Source organism: Chelmon rostratus, chromosome 13 (assembly GCF_017976325.1).
Source record: "Chelmon rostratus isolate fCheRos1 chromosome 13, fCheRos1.pri, whole genome shotgun sequence".
Classification (NCBI taxonomy): Eukaryota; Metazoa; Chordata; class Actinopteri; order Chaetodontiformes; family Chaetodontidae; genus Chelmon; species Chelmon rostratus.
Genome location: NC_055670.1, coordinates 8,119,752 through 8,134,874, shown reverse-complemented (window position 1 = coordinate 8,134,874; position 15,123 = coordinate 8,119,752). Strand labels below are relative to the sequence as shown.

General features: G+C 44.1%; 1 protein-coding gene across 11 annotated transcripts in view; it reads left to right on the top strand.

The window, feature by feature from the left end:
- The window catches only part of mycbp2 (MYC binding protein 2), a 63,589-nt gene that overhangs the window by 22,090 nt on the left and 26,376 nt on the right, over window positions 1-15,123 (top strand). For 7 of the 11 annotated variants that reach the window (XM_041951360.1, XM_041951357.1, XM_041951353.1 and 4 more), the window contains exons 17-48: window positions 492-602; window positions 947-1,051; window positions 3,323-3,442; window positions 3,569-3,650; window positions 4,018-4,135; window positions 4,328-4,686; window positions 4,843-5,015; window positions 5,496-5,621; window positions 5,892-6,019; window positions 6,393-6,484; window positions 6,618-6,752; window positions 6,849-6,932; window positions 7,036-7,132; window positions 7,259-7,451; window positions 7,735-8,009; window positions 8,302-8,523; window positions 8,744-8,935; window positions 10,007-10,213; window positions 10,348-10,485; window positions 10,633-10,811; window positions 10,899-11,041; window positions 11,148-11,248; window positions 11,350-11,568; window positions 11,685-11,907; window positions 12,833-12,951; window positions 13,142-13,229; window positions 13,391-13,440; window positions 13,560-13,732; window positions 13,918-14,062; window positions 14,213-14,419; window positions 14,866-14,921; window positions 14,994-15,109. In XM_041951360.1, the coding sequence (XP_041807294.1) occupies window positions 492-602; window positions 947-1,051; window positions 3,323-3,442; window positions 3,569-3,650; window positions 4,018-4,135; window positions 4,328-4,686; window positions 4,843-5,015; window positions 5,496-5,621; window positions 5,892-6,019; window positions 6,393-6,484; window positions 6,618-6,752; window positions 6,849-6,932; window positions 7,036-7,132; window positions 7,259-7,451; window positions 7,735-8,009; window positions 8,302-8,523; window positions 8,744-8,935; window positions 10,007-10,213; window positions 10,348-10,485; window positions 10,633-10,811; window positions 10,899-11,041; window positions 11,148-11,248; window positions 11,350-11,568; window positions 11,685-11,907; window positions 12,833-12,951; window positions 13,142-13,229; window positions 13,391-13,440; window positions 13,560-13,732; window positions 13,918-14,062; window positions 14,213-14,419; window positions 14,866-14,921; window positions 14,994-15,109 (4,776 nt within the window). The remainder of the gene's footprint in view (window positions 1-491; window positions 603-946; window positions 1,052-3,322; window positions 3,443-3,568; window positions 3,651-4,017; window positions 4,136-4,327; window positions 4,687-4,842; window positions 5,016-5,495; window positions 5,622-5,891; window positions 6,020-6,392; window positions 6,485-6,617; window positions 6,753-6,848; window positions 6,933-7,035; window positions 7,133-7,258; window positions 7,452-7,734; window positions 8,010-8,301; window positions 8,524-8,743; window positions 8,936-10,006; window positions 10,214-10,347; window positions 10,486-10,632; window positions 10,812-10,898; window positions 11,042-11,147; window positions 11,249-11,349; window positions 11,569-11,684; window positions 11,908-12,832; window positions 12,952-13,141; window positions 13,230-13,390; window positions 13,441-13,559; window positions 13,733-13,917; window positions 14,063-14,212; window positions 14,420-14,865; window positions 14,922-14,993; window positions 15,110-15,123) is intronic. The other 4 variants (XM_041951354.1, XM_041951364.1, XM_041951358.1 and 1 more) reach the window with 3 other exon arrangements.

The following is a 15,123-nucleotide window of genomic DNA, read 5'->3' as shown; positions in this document are numbered from 1 at the left end:
GTTATCCGACATGACTTCATGTTCTCCCTGTTTTGCTGTGTCATCCATACGATATTCACATCCTACCTGTGTCACCACTCACATTGTTTGCATTTCACTTAAAGCCGCAAAGTCTGATAAAATCACATGCATGTTAATCTCGTGCACATACATACGTGATGTAATACTCCAATTTTCAGTGGTTTGCAGTATATTGTATTCAGTCTTCAGCAGGGATGCGTGCAAGCTGTACATCCTTCTGAGCTATGCTAGCACATTGCTTATGCTACACATATCACACTGTCTGTTGCATTTGCTTGGAAGCAGTATTTCGCACACGTCGCTCATCCTTCTGTTTTTGTCGTGCCGAGTCATTGCTTGTCCATCACGTCTCTTCATCACTCATTGATGTCTGTCTTGTTTTGTTCTGCTCTGCTCCGTCGTCCCTCCTCCTCCCGCTCCTCCTGCATCCTGTCTGGGCTGCCTGTACCTGGGGCCTTTTGTGTTTTCAGCTGTGCCTGTCCCTCCCCCTCCAGGAGTAAACATTGAGGAGCACATTCAGATTCGTCAGGAGGAGAAACGACAGAGGATCAACCGCCGCCACAGGCTGGAGGAGGGCAGAGGTATGGATCAGGGCTAAACAGAGCTATGGAAAGATTTTTTTTTTTGTTTTTTTTTACTTTATGAAGTTAAGATTTCTATGATAGATAATCAAACGCAGGCGAGTGAGAAGGTGGGAGTGGAGGTTAACGAATAGAGTGAAGCTACAAACAGTATGTCCATCCCTTTAGTTTTGAGTAACTTTCAGGTGCTGAGTGAGCTTGGGTGTTGTGCCCTGGTGACTTCCCCCTTGCTTGTGTCTCAATTATTTTTCAGCGTGTGTGCATTGTTGTGGTGCAGTATTATCATGTGTTCTTTCCCATTTGTGAGCATTTTGCATGCATGTGAAAGTTTCTTTCTCCCCCAGGCCCCCTTGTTTTTCCTGGTCCCATTTTTATGAACCAGCGTGAGCAGGCCCTAGCCAGAATAAGACCCCTTCAAGCACTAAGGCATAAACGGGACAAGCACAAAGGTACTACGGTCTTCACTAACTCAACGGGTGCAGAGACACCCCTTTGACTCGTCTCAAAACCTGGCTGTCCCGCCCACCTCCTCTCTCACTCTCTGACGTCAGGACTCTTAAGTCGTCACCGGGTCTCATGGCAACAAACAGTGTAGCCTGCTGGCTCAGAGGGCTCACTGTGACTCACAGTGGGGAAATGACTGTGAAACCTTTAGACCTGTTTAAGGACCAATCTCGTCAGGCTGCTTCCCTTTTGAATTTGATTGATTTTGTGTTGCGTTGATCATATTAACACAGGAAAATACCGAGGTACGATAAATATAAAGTCTGTTATGCTAATTCATTTTCTGGTTTAACAGTTCTAATTCTCTGAGTAGGATGCCTGCTCTGCCCACTGCTGTTGTTTAGACCCAAACAGAAATCAATGTCCTTGTCTAACTGGATTTACCATCACTCCCATAGAAGCTGATTTGTCACTTTGTGGGCACGGCTGCAGCATTGCAAGCAGACGAAACTGCGAGCACTGGGGAGAGCAAGCTTTGATGAATGACAGGCTGACAGATATGACACTGAAGGAAGGGAGCAGGATTGTTTTAAAATACATGTTTTAGATGTGAAGCATCTCAGGGGAAGGGCTTAGAAATCACTCACAAACAGCTGAACATCCATGATCGTGGCACAACATTAAGCTTTTCAGGCCACTTGACTGTCAGAGTGTACATGTTCATAGTCTGAAGCTGACTATTGAACCAGTGAACAACTGATACGTAAATTATCTCTTTAAGTCCCACATTTCTGATTCAGCACCAACAGCAGAACACAGTCTAGACAGGCTAGATTTGTAGTTTACTTGTTTTGTTTTGTCCCCTGAATCCCTCTCTAGGGTTTTTTCCTGTGGAAAAACAAAATGTGGTTACAACAAAACCATCTTTCTTTCCTTTGTTAAGTAACTACAAGGAGGACACACAATGACACCTGTAGCCTTCTGAACTCTCTCTCCTATTGACTTTATATTTTAGCTGACAATATTTAAAACATGAAATATCAAACACATATAAACAGTTGCTGCCTGCACAAATATAAAAAGAACAGCTGGTATTTGTGTCTGTAGCTTCTGCAAGTCTGCAGTTCTACATCTGCCTGTCTGTGTTGCTGCTTTTCTTGCCAGTAGGTGGTGCAGGTTGGAGTGGAATTGCAGGTCTGAAACTGCTGGTGGATGACATTAGTTGGCTTAATTGTTGGGGCCTAGCATTGTGCCCTTGATGATGCTAATCATCCATTTAACATGTATGATTTGAGAACCCTGCTAAGAGAAATTCAATGTTAAGGCTAAGTGGCCTGTTCTGCTGTTACATATGGAAACAATGACGCCACATCGTATTCTATTTCTGAGCAGCAGTCGTTTCCTCCTTAATGTCACTTAAGAAACTGAGGCTGTTCCAGTTTGCTGAAAAACTTTCCTTTTATGGAACCATTCATCGTGGCTGATACACAGTTGTAAGGCTAGGTTAATGGGGTACTTCCCCTGAGCATCCTTCTTCATGGTTTTACACTCATGAGGAGGGACGGGTGCTCCGATCTCCCCCACTGACAATACTGATGTTTCTGTGTGTGACCTCTCAATTAAGCTCCAAGTGTGCTTTGGATGTCCTCAAGAGCACTTCTGTTTTTCACTGGCATTGAGACTCCATGAGCTCAATTTGAGCTCAACTTTCCTCTTCAGCTTATCAACCCTCCCTTAGGAATGTTTGGGCCATGAGCCATTTTCTGTGAAGTTCAAGTATTGAACCGAGCTGGTATCTCATCTGGCTGTCCTCAGTTACAGAGGTGAACCACAATGAGCTGGTTCCTGGTCCAAAAAGGTATCGACAGTCATTGTATTTGCTGTAATGCATGGGTCTATCCAACTTTTTCCACTCACACCCACAACTGGGACCTCTTACACAGGGCTCAGGGTAAACCAGTTTTCCTCTTCCTTATTGAACACTGACAGATGTTTAAAAGAAAATTGAAATTATTTGCTAAACAAACAGTCTGTCCACCTGCAATGGGACTGGTTGCCAAAAGCCTTTCTGTTATAGAGGTGTTGTTCCCTCGGTTCTGTTTCGGCATGCTTTTCCCCTTTCTCCCTGTTTTCTTTTGAATCCTCTTTTCCCTCCAGCTCCGTTTTCCAGGACTGTGCAGAGACACCCACCTCTGCGGTCTGAAGTTGCCACTAAACCTCACTTTCTTTCCCCCGTTCTCTACTCTAATGTTCTGACTTGAGTGTTTGCCTTGTAGATGGCAGCAGTGAGCGTGGGGAGAAGGATGCCAGTAAAATCACCACCTACCCCCCGGGGGCAGTGAGGTTTGACTGCGAGCTGCGAGCTGTGCAGGTCAGCTGCGGTTTTCACCACTCAGGTAGGTTAAGTTCCTTCATAGCTGCTTCCGGTCAGCCACCAGGGTGTATTTGTCTGCATATCACCTATCAAGAGGGGCTTATCTTGAAGTAGAGAAAATAACAGTCATGATAATGTTGATTTTCAGTGGTGCTGATGGAGAATGGAGATGTCTACACGTTTGGGTACGGCCAACACGGGCAGCTCGGGCACGGAGATGTCAACTCCAGGTACATCATGACTGTTCATGGGAAAATGAAGTACAGTCTGCTATTGTAGTTGACAAGTCAAGTAATGGTAACAGAGTGGACAAACAAGTCTCCATGTCAGGTGTGAAAGACTACATGAAATACAACAATACATGCACATAATTCAACACACCAGGAAGAGATAACACAAAGTTTGTTGTTGCTAGATTCGTGTGTAGAAAGCTACCCACTTATTGTGGGTATTACAGGCCAATATTTGTTCATTCAGACTAAAGGTCCAGTGTCTCGCTTTGTCATTTTGAAGTATTTAGAATTTTATTACATACATAGATAAACAAACTGCACTCATGTGGACGCACAACCTAAACTGCATGTTTCTACCTACTAGGGGTTCTCCAACTCTGGTGCAGGCCCTTCCAGGTCCCAGCATACAGGTGACGGCAGGCAGCAACCACACAGCCGTTCTTCTCATGGATGGACAGGTGTTTACATTTGGCAGCTTCTCGGTAAGAAAATCATTGTTTCTGAATGTGTAATCGCCTGCTTTTTTTAGAGCGTGCAGAATTCCTGTTGAAATCTGAAACGTAATGTTTTAGTGACGATGGCAGTACTTTAAATGTCCATTGATTTACACTTGATTTGACATAGTTGACCACAAATTGCTCTCGAGAGTGAATATATATCTCCTTGTTATTCAGAAAGGGCAGCTTGGCCGGCCCATCCTAGACATGCCCTACTGGAATGCCAAGCCATCCCCCATGCCCAACATTGGTGCCAAATATGGACGAAAGGCTACCTGGATTGGTGCCAGCGGCGACCAGACGTTCCTGCGGATCGATGAGGCTCTTATCAACTCCCATGTCCTAGCTACTTCAGAGATCTTTGCCAGCAAACACATTATTGGCCTTGTGCCCTCCTCAGTGTCTGAACCGCCTCCATTTAAATGCTTGCTCATCAACAAAATGGATGGAAGCTGTAGGACCTTCAATGACTCTGAGCAGGAGGACCTGCAGGGATTCGGCCTGTGTTTGGACCCTGTGTATGATGTCATATGGAGGTCAGTCCAAGGACTATATAGAGCAGTAAAATGCAGTTTGCATTCCATGTTATGTACTACTCCTATGTTAAAAGATTTAGTTAAAATGCTACATAGATGAATTTAACTTTTTTGACTTTTCATGTGTCTTCCCTGCTGCCCTATTCGGGCTTTTAGGTTCCTGCCAATCTCAAGAGAGATGCTGTGCTACAATGCAGTAATAGCTGATGCCAGGATGCCCTCTGCCACGGACCTACAGGCTCGCTGTAGCATCCTTAGTCCAGAGCTTGCATTGCCCTCAGGATCACATGCCACCACTACCCGCTCTCATGGAGCCCTACACATCCTTGGTAATCCTCAGCCATTCTGCAAAGTGCCTTTGGTCATATTCATTTTTCATGAATGTCTGTGTTTCTTCAAAGCAGATGTTATCAGTGTCTAAACCCAACTCCTCTTATTGGGCTATGGTGTAGTCAGTGTCACTCCTTTATTTTTAATTTTCATTGCCTTTAATTTAATCAGCTGTAGCTCATCATTCTGGGAACTGTTTAGAAGACCGAAAGATTTTATGTAGGATCTGATTTTAAAACTTGTGTTAATTGTAAATTGTGAAACCTTCAATTTAAGCAGTAATCATTGTAAGTTTTTCATTTTGCTGTCTTGATTGTCTGTTGTATTATAGTTAAAGTCTTATAATAATTATTATAATAATAATTCAGTTAAATAAAAATTCTTGGGAACCATAGATTAGGTATTTGCAGGTATGCTCAGGTTATGAATTTGAGTCAAAAAGGAATACTGAGAGGAAGTATACTGGGTTATCCACTCAGGGTGCTTGGATACACTGGCAGCCATGCAAGAGCTTAAGATGGGTGTAGCCAGTGCAGAGGAAGAAACCCAGGCTGTGATGAAGGTCTACTCCAAGGAGGACTACAGTGTGGTGAACCGCTTTGAGAGTAAGTGGGTTCTTTGTACGGGATACATGGTAAATGATGTATGAAGTCACTGAGAGATACATTTGGCTTTTATGTGTTTTGGTTTGTAATTATATCAAGCTAGGCTAACATTTTACCTTTTAAGTCAAAGCTGCTGAATATGTGAAAGCTAAATATTCAGGTCAGGTCAGTTTATCATTCTCTTTTGTAAACAACCCAAGTGGTTATGAATGGATAAACAACTTCTGTGTACCTCGCACAGCCGCGTTGATCCCGTGTTTGATGTTCTAGGTCACGGTGGTGGCTGGGGCTACTCGGCCCACTCTGTGGAGGCCATCCGCTTCTGTGCTGATGCAGACATCCTGCTGGGTGGGCTGGGCCTGTTCGGGGGACGTGGGGAGTACACTGCCAAGATCAAGGTGAGCCGCCTTGAGACATTTGATTTCTTGGCCTTTCATTCAATGTTCATTTCAGGCTTTTTTTTTTTCATCACGGCTGCAATTTCAGAATTAACCTTCTTTGTGCCACGACTGACAATTAATCCATAGCTTGTTCTGCTGCAAATTCTCTACACTGGTATCTCAAATGTGCCATATTAAAGTAACACTGGGCTGTCAGTTGGAATGTTGCTCACTTTTCTCACTCAGCAATTGAAAATATGGCAAAGACCTTAAGCTTGAAATGCTGCATTGTAATAGATACAATTGCTAAAAGTGATCCAGTGGATTAGGTGGACCTGGCATCAAATTACAGGCATTTGCAGTTTGTTAACCCAGTCCTGTTGTTGTGCAGCTTTTTGAGCTGGGACCTGATGGGGGTGACCATGAGACAGACGGTGACCTGCTGGCTGAGACTGACGTACTGGCCTATGACTGCGCTGCCAGGTAAAGTTTATGAATTCCTTATTTTTTGTCCTCGGTTCCCTAAACAATTTCTTTTAAAGATGTTATGCAATGATATGATCGCCATATTTGATAGCTATTAATGTTGGTCTCTCTTTTCTTTTTTAAATTGTAGGGAGAAATATGCCATGATGTTTGATGAGCCGGTGCTGCTGCAGCTGGGCTGGTGGTATGTGGCGTGGGCCCGAGTGTCTGGTCCCAGCAGTGATTGTGGCTCCCATGGACAGGCTACCATTACTACTGATGATGGGTAAAGCTGATCCCACAGCATACATAATACTTGTGCATTTATACACATTTCATGTTATATAGCCCTTTAATTTGTCTTTTTTTTCTGCCCCTTTAGTGTGGTCTTTCAGTTCAAAAGCTCCAAGAAGTCAAACAACGGTACAGATGTTAACGCGGGTCAGATACCACAGCTGCTTTACAGGCAAGCAAAATTCCTTGCATTTTATGAACAGCGATACATGCTGACTTTGTCCATATGCTTGTCAAGTAATTGTTTTAATTGCTTCTTCGTATGTCAACATTAGGCTTCCTTCAAATGATGGCAATGCATCGAAAGGGAAACAGCAGACCAGTGAACCAGTCCATATCCTCAAACGCTCATTCGCTCGTACAGTCTCAGTTGTGAGTACCGTCTCTGATTTGAAAAGGGTTTTGCCTCCCCCTTGTTTCTACCTGCAGAAGTGCCTGGACATTTGATTATTTTCTTTACAGCGCTGTGTGTGATTGTCTTCCTCTGCCTTTCTGTAGGAGTGCTTTGAGTCTCTGCTCAGTATCCTTCACTGGAGCTGGACCACCTTGGTTTTGGGTGTGGAGGAGCTGCGAGGCCTGAAGGGTTTCCAGTACACAGCCACCCTGCTGGACCTGGAGAGACTGCGCTTTGTTGGCACGTGCTGCCTCCGCCTGCTCAGGGTCTACATCTGTGAGATCTTTCCCATCGCTGGTAGGAGCACAGAGAAGTTAACATCAATTTAGTCATGGCAGTTTAATCGCTTGTTCCTGGCAAAAATCACAGTTCTGCTGCTTTTACTGTATATTATAGCTAGAAATTATAACTGTATACAACAACTGTATGTGCTATTTAAAACTTCCATTAAAACCTATGCACACTACATTGTGTTTATATTTCTTTGATATAAAGTAGTAAACATTTCAGGTTTACTCGTGTTTAGAGTGCAGCCTCTGATAAGATCTCACATTGTTTTCTGTGTTTCTTTGATTTCTAGCCAGCACCAAAGCTGTGGTGGAGGAGTCGAGCAAGCTGGCAGAATGCGTGGGAAAGACACGCAGTCTGCTGAAGAAGATCCTGTCAGAAGGCATGGACAACTGCCTGACCAAGCTGGACAACGACCCACAGGGCTACTTGTCTCAGCCTTTAACCCTGCTGGAGGCTGTGCTGCAGGAGTGCCACAACACCTTCACTGCCTGCTTCCACTCTTTCTACCCAACCCCAGCTCTGCAGTGGGCCTGCCTCTGTGACCTGCTCAACTGCCTGGACCAGGTCAGTAACAGCAGAGCATCTCACTGTGCTTCTGAAAAAACTTCAGATTGTTTATTTGGTCTAAGCAATAGTCTTTAACACAAAGTTATTCAGTTTCCAATAACAGAAGCACATTTGAGAACCTGAACCTAGCGATGATTATCAAAATACTTAATAATTTTCTGACAATCAATTTATCAACTGATTTTTTCAAGCTATAAAGATGATCAGGAGTCATTTAAAGTTCTACAACATGGTAGAAAATTTCAAATTCTAGACTCAGAAATTCATTCTTGTCCTCCATGTTTTTTAGGACATTGCTGAAGCCAACTTCCGAACGTCCAGCAGCCGTCTGCTGGCGGCCGTAATGTCAGCCCTGTGCAACACCTCAGTCAAGTTGACATCCATCCTGCCCATCGCGTACGACGGGGAAGTGCTGTTACGTTCACTGGTCAAACAAGTCAGCACAGAGAATGACTCTGCCCTCGCTCACCGCTTCCCCCTGCTGGTGGCTCATATGGAGAAACTAAGCCATGTGAGTTTTTGCACGTCATGTCCTGTAAATCAGGTCTCCTCACTTCAAAATGGTGGACATTGGAGCTTAATGGTCGTGGTTGGTGACCCAGGAAATGTGTGATGGATGGAGAACATGTAGAGCATTTTGTCATCGCCACGTCCCATTCTCTTTAAAATACCTCGGATAAAAAAATCATAAGCGTAATATAATATTTTTTCCCCATCTATTCCTCCTGCAGACGGAGGAGAACCTGATGGGCATGACCAGCTTCCGAGAAGTACTGGAGAAGATGCTGGTGATTGTGGTGCTGCCGGTGAGGAAGAGTTTGAGGAAGGAGGTGGAGCTGTTCTCTCCACACCTGGTCTCCAACACCTGTGGTCTGCTGGCCTCCATCGTCTCCGAGCTCACCGCCTCTGCTCTTGGCTCTGAGGTGACTTAACCCGCACTGATGGTCACAAGCATCTAAACAAAAACACACAGCAGACATGTATGCGGGGCCGCAGGGCTTATCTTTGGCTAACATGTATCCAAACATTTAAGCAGACACTTCATCTAAGTGTCATCTGTTGTGTCTTTTGTGCTAGTCATAGTCATTGCATTTTCGTTTTCAAACAGATTGGATCACAGTTGAATCAGCTCCTCTTTATGTTAAAAGTCAGAATCCTCACAGTTCAACTTTATAAGTTGTAGATTAGATCTGGTGCCTAGACTGCATGTCTTTCCTCATTCCTTGTACCATATATTCCAAACTAACTTTTCATACTTACTGCCTATGTGTGGAACAAGGGGGTGTTTTTACCGTTGCCAACAAACAGTAATAGAAAGGGTGGAATTGGATTTTGTTTTGTTTTTTACGGTATGTTGAGTCATTGTGTGGGTGGGATAGATACTTTCACACTCTTCATTTAATTATCATCACTCTTTCTTCACACACGTACCCCCGTGTACTGCAGTCAGGACTTTAAGCTCCCGTTGCCATAGTTACCGTCACTGGACAGCAGCCCTCGGCACCACTGTTTTTCTCCCCAGTCTGTTGTCAGGGAAACGGCTCTTCCTCCCCAGAGCACCTGGTTAGGTCCCTCTGCAGTTGTGTCTGGCTCTCTGTAGTCAGCAGGATGACATAAATAGTAACAGTTTGTATTACTTAACGCACCACAAACACGAGGTGTTTTTGTCTCAGACGTTTCTTTCAGATTATTTCAGACAATGTATCATTTAAAGACCATCCATAATCTGTTTTTGTCTCAAAATAAAATACTTTCTGCCCGTCACATTTACATGACATCCATCACTGGTACAGCATAATTTGAAATGTTTTAATGTTTTTCCTCAGTATTGACATTTATGCGGAGGATGATGCTTATTCAGGGTTTTGCTGTTTGCTGATATTTGCCGTAAAGCTTAGAGGCATTCCCCCTCAAATGTGTTCATCAGTCCGATGTGGTTATGCAATCAGTTTGAGGTGATTGGCTACATCTCTTGTCGTGTCCTTGCTTTTTAGGTTGATGGACTGAACTCGCTCCATTCCGTGAAAGCGTCTCCCAACCGGTTCACCAAAACGAGCCAGGGCCGGAGTTGGAACACAGGCAATGGCTCTCCGGATGCCATCTGTCTGACAGTGGACAAGCCAGGCGTTGTGCTGGTGGGCGTCTGCGTCTACGGAGGAGGGGGCATCCATGAGTATGAACTGGAGGTGCTGGCAGATGATGTAAGCGATTAGAAGGAATTTTCAGCTTTTATTGTGTTAGATTTTATGCGTATTGTGGTGTTGCTTGAGTAGTTTTCAGCCTTTTTATTTGTTTATTTGTTCATTTTTGCAACTTTTGTTCCCTCACCCTTCAGGCGCAGACAGAGCACCCAGGAGACTCAGCACATTCCCACAGGTGGACGTCCCTGGAGCTGGTGAAGGGCACCTACAGCACTGATGATTCTCCCAGTGATATTTCAGAGATTCGCCTGGACAAGGCTGTGCCACTCAAGGTACCCGGGATATAGAGGAATAATACATGCCAGTGACCTTCTGCTGAGATACAGACGTTAGAATGTGACGTGCTATAGCTATTTTCTGACTTTCTACATTTTGGTTATAATGCGTACTGTCTTACTAATGAATTTATTCTGTTGCAGGAGGGGGTGAAGTATGCTGTCCGATTGCGTAACTACGGCAGCCGGACAGCCAATGGGGATGGAGGTATGACCACTGTGCAGTGCTCTGATGGTGTGTCCTTCACCTTCAGCACATGCAGCTTGAGTAGCAATGGGACCAACCAGACCAGAGGACAGATCCCACAGATTCTCTACTACAGGTAAACTCAAAGCCAACAGTTTCTGATATCCCATCTCTGAAGTATTTCTTTTTGTTTTCCTGAATTGAGTTTTTCTTGTGGCTGAAGGAGTGAGTATGACGGGGATCTCCAGTCTCAGCTGCTGAGCAAAGCCAATGAGGAGGACAAGAACTGTAGCAGAGCTCTGTCTGTGGTCAGTGCTGTGGTCAGAGCTGCAAAGGACCTGCTTCACAGAGCTTTTGCTGTCGATGGTAAGCAGGAAAAACCTGTAATAGGAAAGCAATGGTAACTGCTATAGAGCCCCTTATATTGAATTTGGATCATATTTGTTTAACCATTGTCCTTTATTGTCTCCAGTGGATGATATTCCTGAGCTATTAAGTTCCTCCAGCCTCTTCTCCATGCTCCTGCCCCTTATCCTGGCCTATATTGGCCCTGTGGCTGCATCCGTGCCCAAGGTAAGAGGTTAAACCAGGATGGCAAACCCTTCATCTGGAGTTACTCAGTTGTCTCTCCTTGTTGTGGTATTGTGGTGAAATGCCTCCTCTTCCTTATCCAGGCTGCTGTTGAGGTCTTTGGACTTGTTCAGGAGCTGCTACCTGCTGTCTCTGCCCTCAACCAAAAATATGCCCCACCCACCTTCAATCCTAACCAGTCAACAGACAGCACGACTGGCAACCAGCCTGAGCAGGGCCTGTCAGCTTGTACCACCTCAAACCACTACTCAGTAATCGAGAGCGACCACCCTTACAAACAAGCTGGCGTCACACAATACAGGGTAAGATATCCTCTGGCATGCTAACAGTTTAGCAAGTAAGTTACATCTGGAAAAAGTAAGAGACACAAATATGATTTGAGTCTAAACTAATGTTGCTCTGTCTCACCTTGCCTTAGGTATCATTCCCAGACTGTGTCCGCTGGACCACCATCGAGTTTGATCCGCAGTGTGGCACAGCGCAGCCAGAGGATGTCCTTCGCCTGCTCATCCCCAGCCGTACCCTTCACCTGTCCAGCCTGGGGGGCAAACCTTTGATCCATGATACCATCAACACTTGGACTGAGCTCAAGAAATTCTCAGGCTCCACGGGCTGGCCAACCACTGTCCTAGTGCTGCCAGGTAAGAGAGGGCGAGCAGTTGAACATTTACTGACAGTGACGAACGTTACAACAGTGTTGTTTTGTCAAGAGCAGAATCACAAACAAATTCTAAAAGACAAGAGACTTAGTAGACTTAGATGCCTCAATATACTGTAGTTTAGTACAAATAAAGTTTACCTTGAAAAGACTGATATCATAACTGTCTTTGATTCTTCTCAAGTCTCTTTAAGTGCTCCAGCAATCATGACATGAACTTGAATACCTGAAACACCTACCACATTTCACTGAGACTAAGTATAGAGACAGAAATGTTCGCTAAAAATAAAAAAAATACATTTCTTCACTTTCAAATCAAGACAATAACCTTTCTGAAGTAATAATTACATTTGACAGCTTCTGCTTCCTAATATTAGTGCTTTTAACATTATATTAAAAGCATGTTTGGCTAGTAAGTGATAAGATAAAGATGTTACACTTCTCTGATATTTAATTGCACACATTAATTAACAGTATGAGGAAAAGCATGTGTTCAGTGGCTCCATCCACAAGTTATATCTGTGCAATAACATCCTAGATAGGATCACAGGATCAAGCAACTTTCTCAGCAAGAATGAAGCCTGTTTGGCGGTAGCACTTCCTCTCAAGCTCTGTAGCTCTTTCAAGTTCACAGTCTGAGGTTGCTGCATACCTTAAAGGAGAAACTGAGGGCAGAAAAGCCCCACAGTTGCCTTCATTGTGCCAAGAATGTCTATGCTGAGCAAGAAAAGCAGGCAAATGCGAAATTGATCTTAATTTTTCTCATATGTGCTTTAATTACAATCTAAATGATGCTTTACTGAGCCACCTGCCACAGCAGCCAGCCATTAGTTTACCAATGAATACCCACAGAACTCAGCTCACATGTCTCTTTTCATCTTCTATTTTACTGTCTTCTCCACTTTCAGGAAATGAAGTTCTGTTCTCACTGGAAACCGCCTCAGACTACGTCAAAGATGAGAAAGCTTGCTTTTATGGCTTCAAGTGTGTGGCTGTGGGATATGAATTCAACCCTGGTCCTGATGAGGTACAGACACGCTGGTTTATTCCTCTGTCAACTGCGTAGCAGGCTGGCTTTCCATCTTTCTGTATTGTGTCTGAGATTTGTTAGATCTCATGACTGTGCTGCATTCTGTGTGTCATCTGTAAAGTGTTAAGTTTGTGCATTGTCCCAGGCCGAAAAAATGTTTCCTGACGTAGCATTATGGACATTTCAGGGCACCATCCTGCTTGAGAAAGAATTAGCCTACCTGGGCAGTGTGTGTGCTGCAGCTCTGATGAAGAAAGACCTGGCCCTACCTATAGGTATGGAAACAGTGAATGAGGGAATTCACTGGTGCTGTCATGAATATTGTGTTTTCCTAAAAATCCATGATACCAGTTGTGTGTGTGCTGGGAGCAGATGAATGTTGTGTAGCATTGTGAGTATATCATTCACGTGTTATTTAATCTTTTTTTAATTTGAGGTAATGAATTGGAGGAGGATCTCGAGATTCTTGAGGAAGCCTCTCTTCAGGTGAGGCGTCTCTTAAATTCAGAGATGTTATTGCGGTCTCGTTTAAAGGATTTTTTTTTTTTTTTCATCTCCTCAGCACTGTTTCTTTCTTGATTCTTATTTCCCTTGACCTTACCCAGGTGTGTAAGTCCCACTCAGGGATCCTGGGGAAGGGTCTGGCCTTGTCTCACTCCCCCACCATTCTGGAGGCCCTAGAGGGAAATCTGCCCCTGCACCTTCAAACCAATGAGCACTCTTTCCTTGAGGACTTCATCACCTGTGTACAGAACTCAAGTGGAGGACGTCTGGCCAGGTCTGTCTCTGCCAATCCTGCTTATATGACAAGAGCAAAAGATGAACTATGAATTTTTTTATTTTGAAATATGTGTTGGTTGTAAATTTTATTTTAGTTTTGTACCTGCAAATTTAAAATTCCCTCATTCCACATGAAGAATTTATTACCCCGTGTCTCTCCATTTGTTCTTTTCTTCCTTCCAGGTGGCTACAGCCAGACTCCTATGCAGACCCCCAGAAGACATCACTCATCCTGAACAAAGATGACATACGCTGTGGATGGCCAGCTACTGTGGTTGTACAGACCAAAGACCAGTATGGGGATGTGGTGCATGTTCCTAACATGAAGGTCAGATGGATGAATATTTTATTGACCTGAAATGACAGAATAATTTTACCTGCAGTGACAGATCACTGAAGCAGGTCATTTAAGTATTATTCACCATCCTTCCAGTGTCACACACCTCTGACTTATGTTTCCTTTCTCTCGCATGTCCAGGTGGAGGTGAAGGCCGTTCCTGTTTCACAGAAGAAGTCGATGCAGCCTGAGAATGTGAAGAAGCTGCAGCGGCTACCTGGAAGCTCCTCGCCTTCGTCCTCTGGCCCTGACCTAACCTTCGGTGGCCTGCCGATGCCCAAGCTGGAGGCCACGTACGAGCCGATGATCGTGAAAGAGGCTCGATACATCGCTATTACCATGATGAAGGTCAGCCTCATGTAACTGGCTCATAACTCACTCACAGACTCACTTGTTTACATTGAGAAGGCTGCAGATGCTTCACAAGGGGGAGCCATTTGGTCATTATCAGATCTGTTATGTGCCAACCTGTAGCCCCTGTTGGAAATACAAGTAATGTCAGTTTAGGATTTTGCATTTTTAATAGCTACTGTTTTTTTGTGTTTGCATTTGCCTCATATTTTACCTATGTAGGTCAAATAGAAGGAGGTATGAGGAATTGAGGTAACACTGAGGAAGCAGTACAAAATAAAACTTTAAAAAACAAGTAATGAAATCTGGCCAAAGGATTCGTGTAGAAACACAATTTAGAATTCCATAGGTCTGAGATAAGTATTACAGACCTGTTTAGAAGCACAGTTTTGATTTAGGGTACATCAACATCATTAATCATCATACATACTTTCTTTTTTTAGGCATATGAAAACTACTCATTTGAAGAGCTACGCTTTGCTTCCCCGACCCCAAAGAGGTAAGTGAAGTGATGCAGAAACTAAGCGTGATATCCAGACAAACTTATACTTATTGATCATTTCCCATCCAGACCCAGTGAGAACATGTTGATTCGTGCCAACACTGATGGAACCTACAGCGCCAACTGGACTCCTGGAGCTGTAGGCCTCTACACAATCCACGTCACCATTGATGGCATTGAAATAGGTATGTCAAAAAAA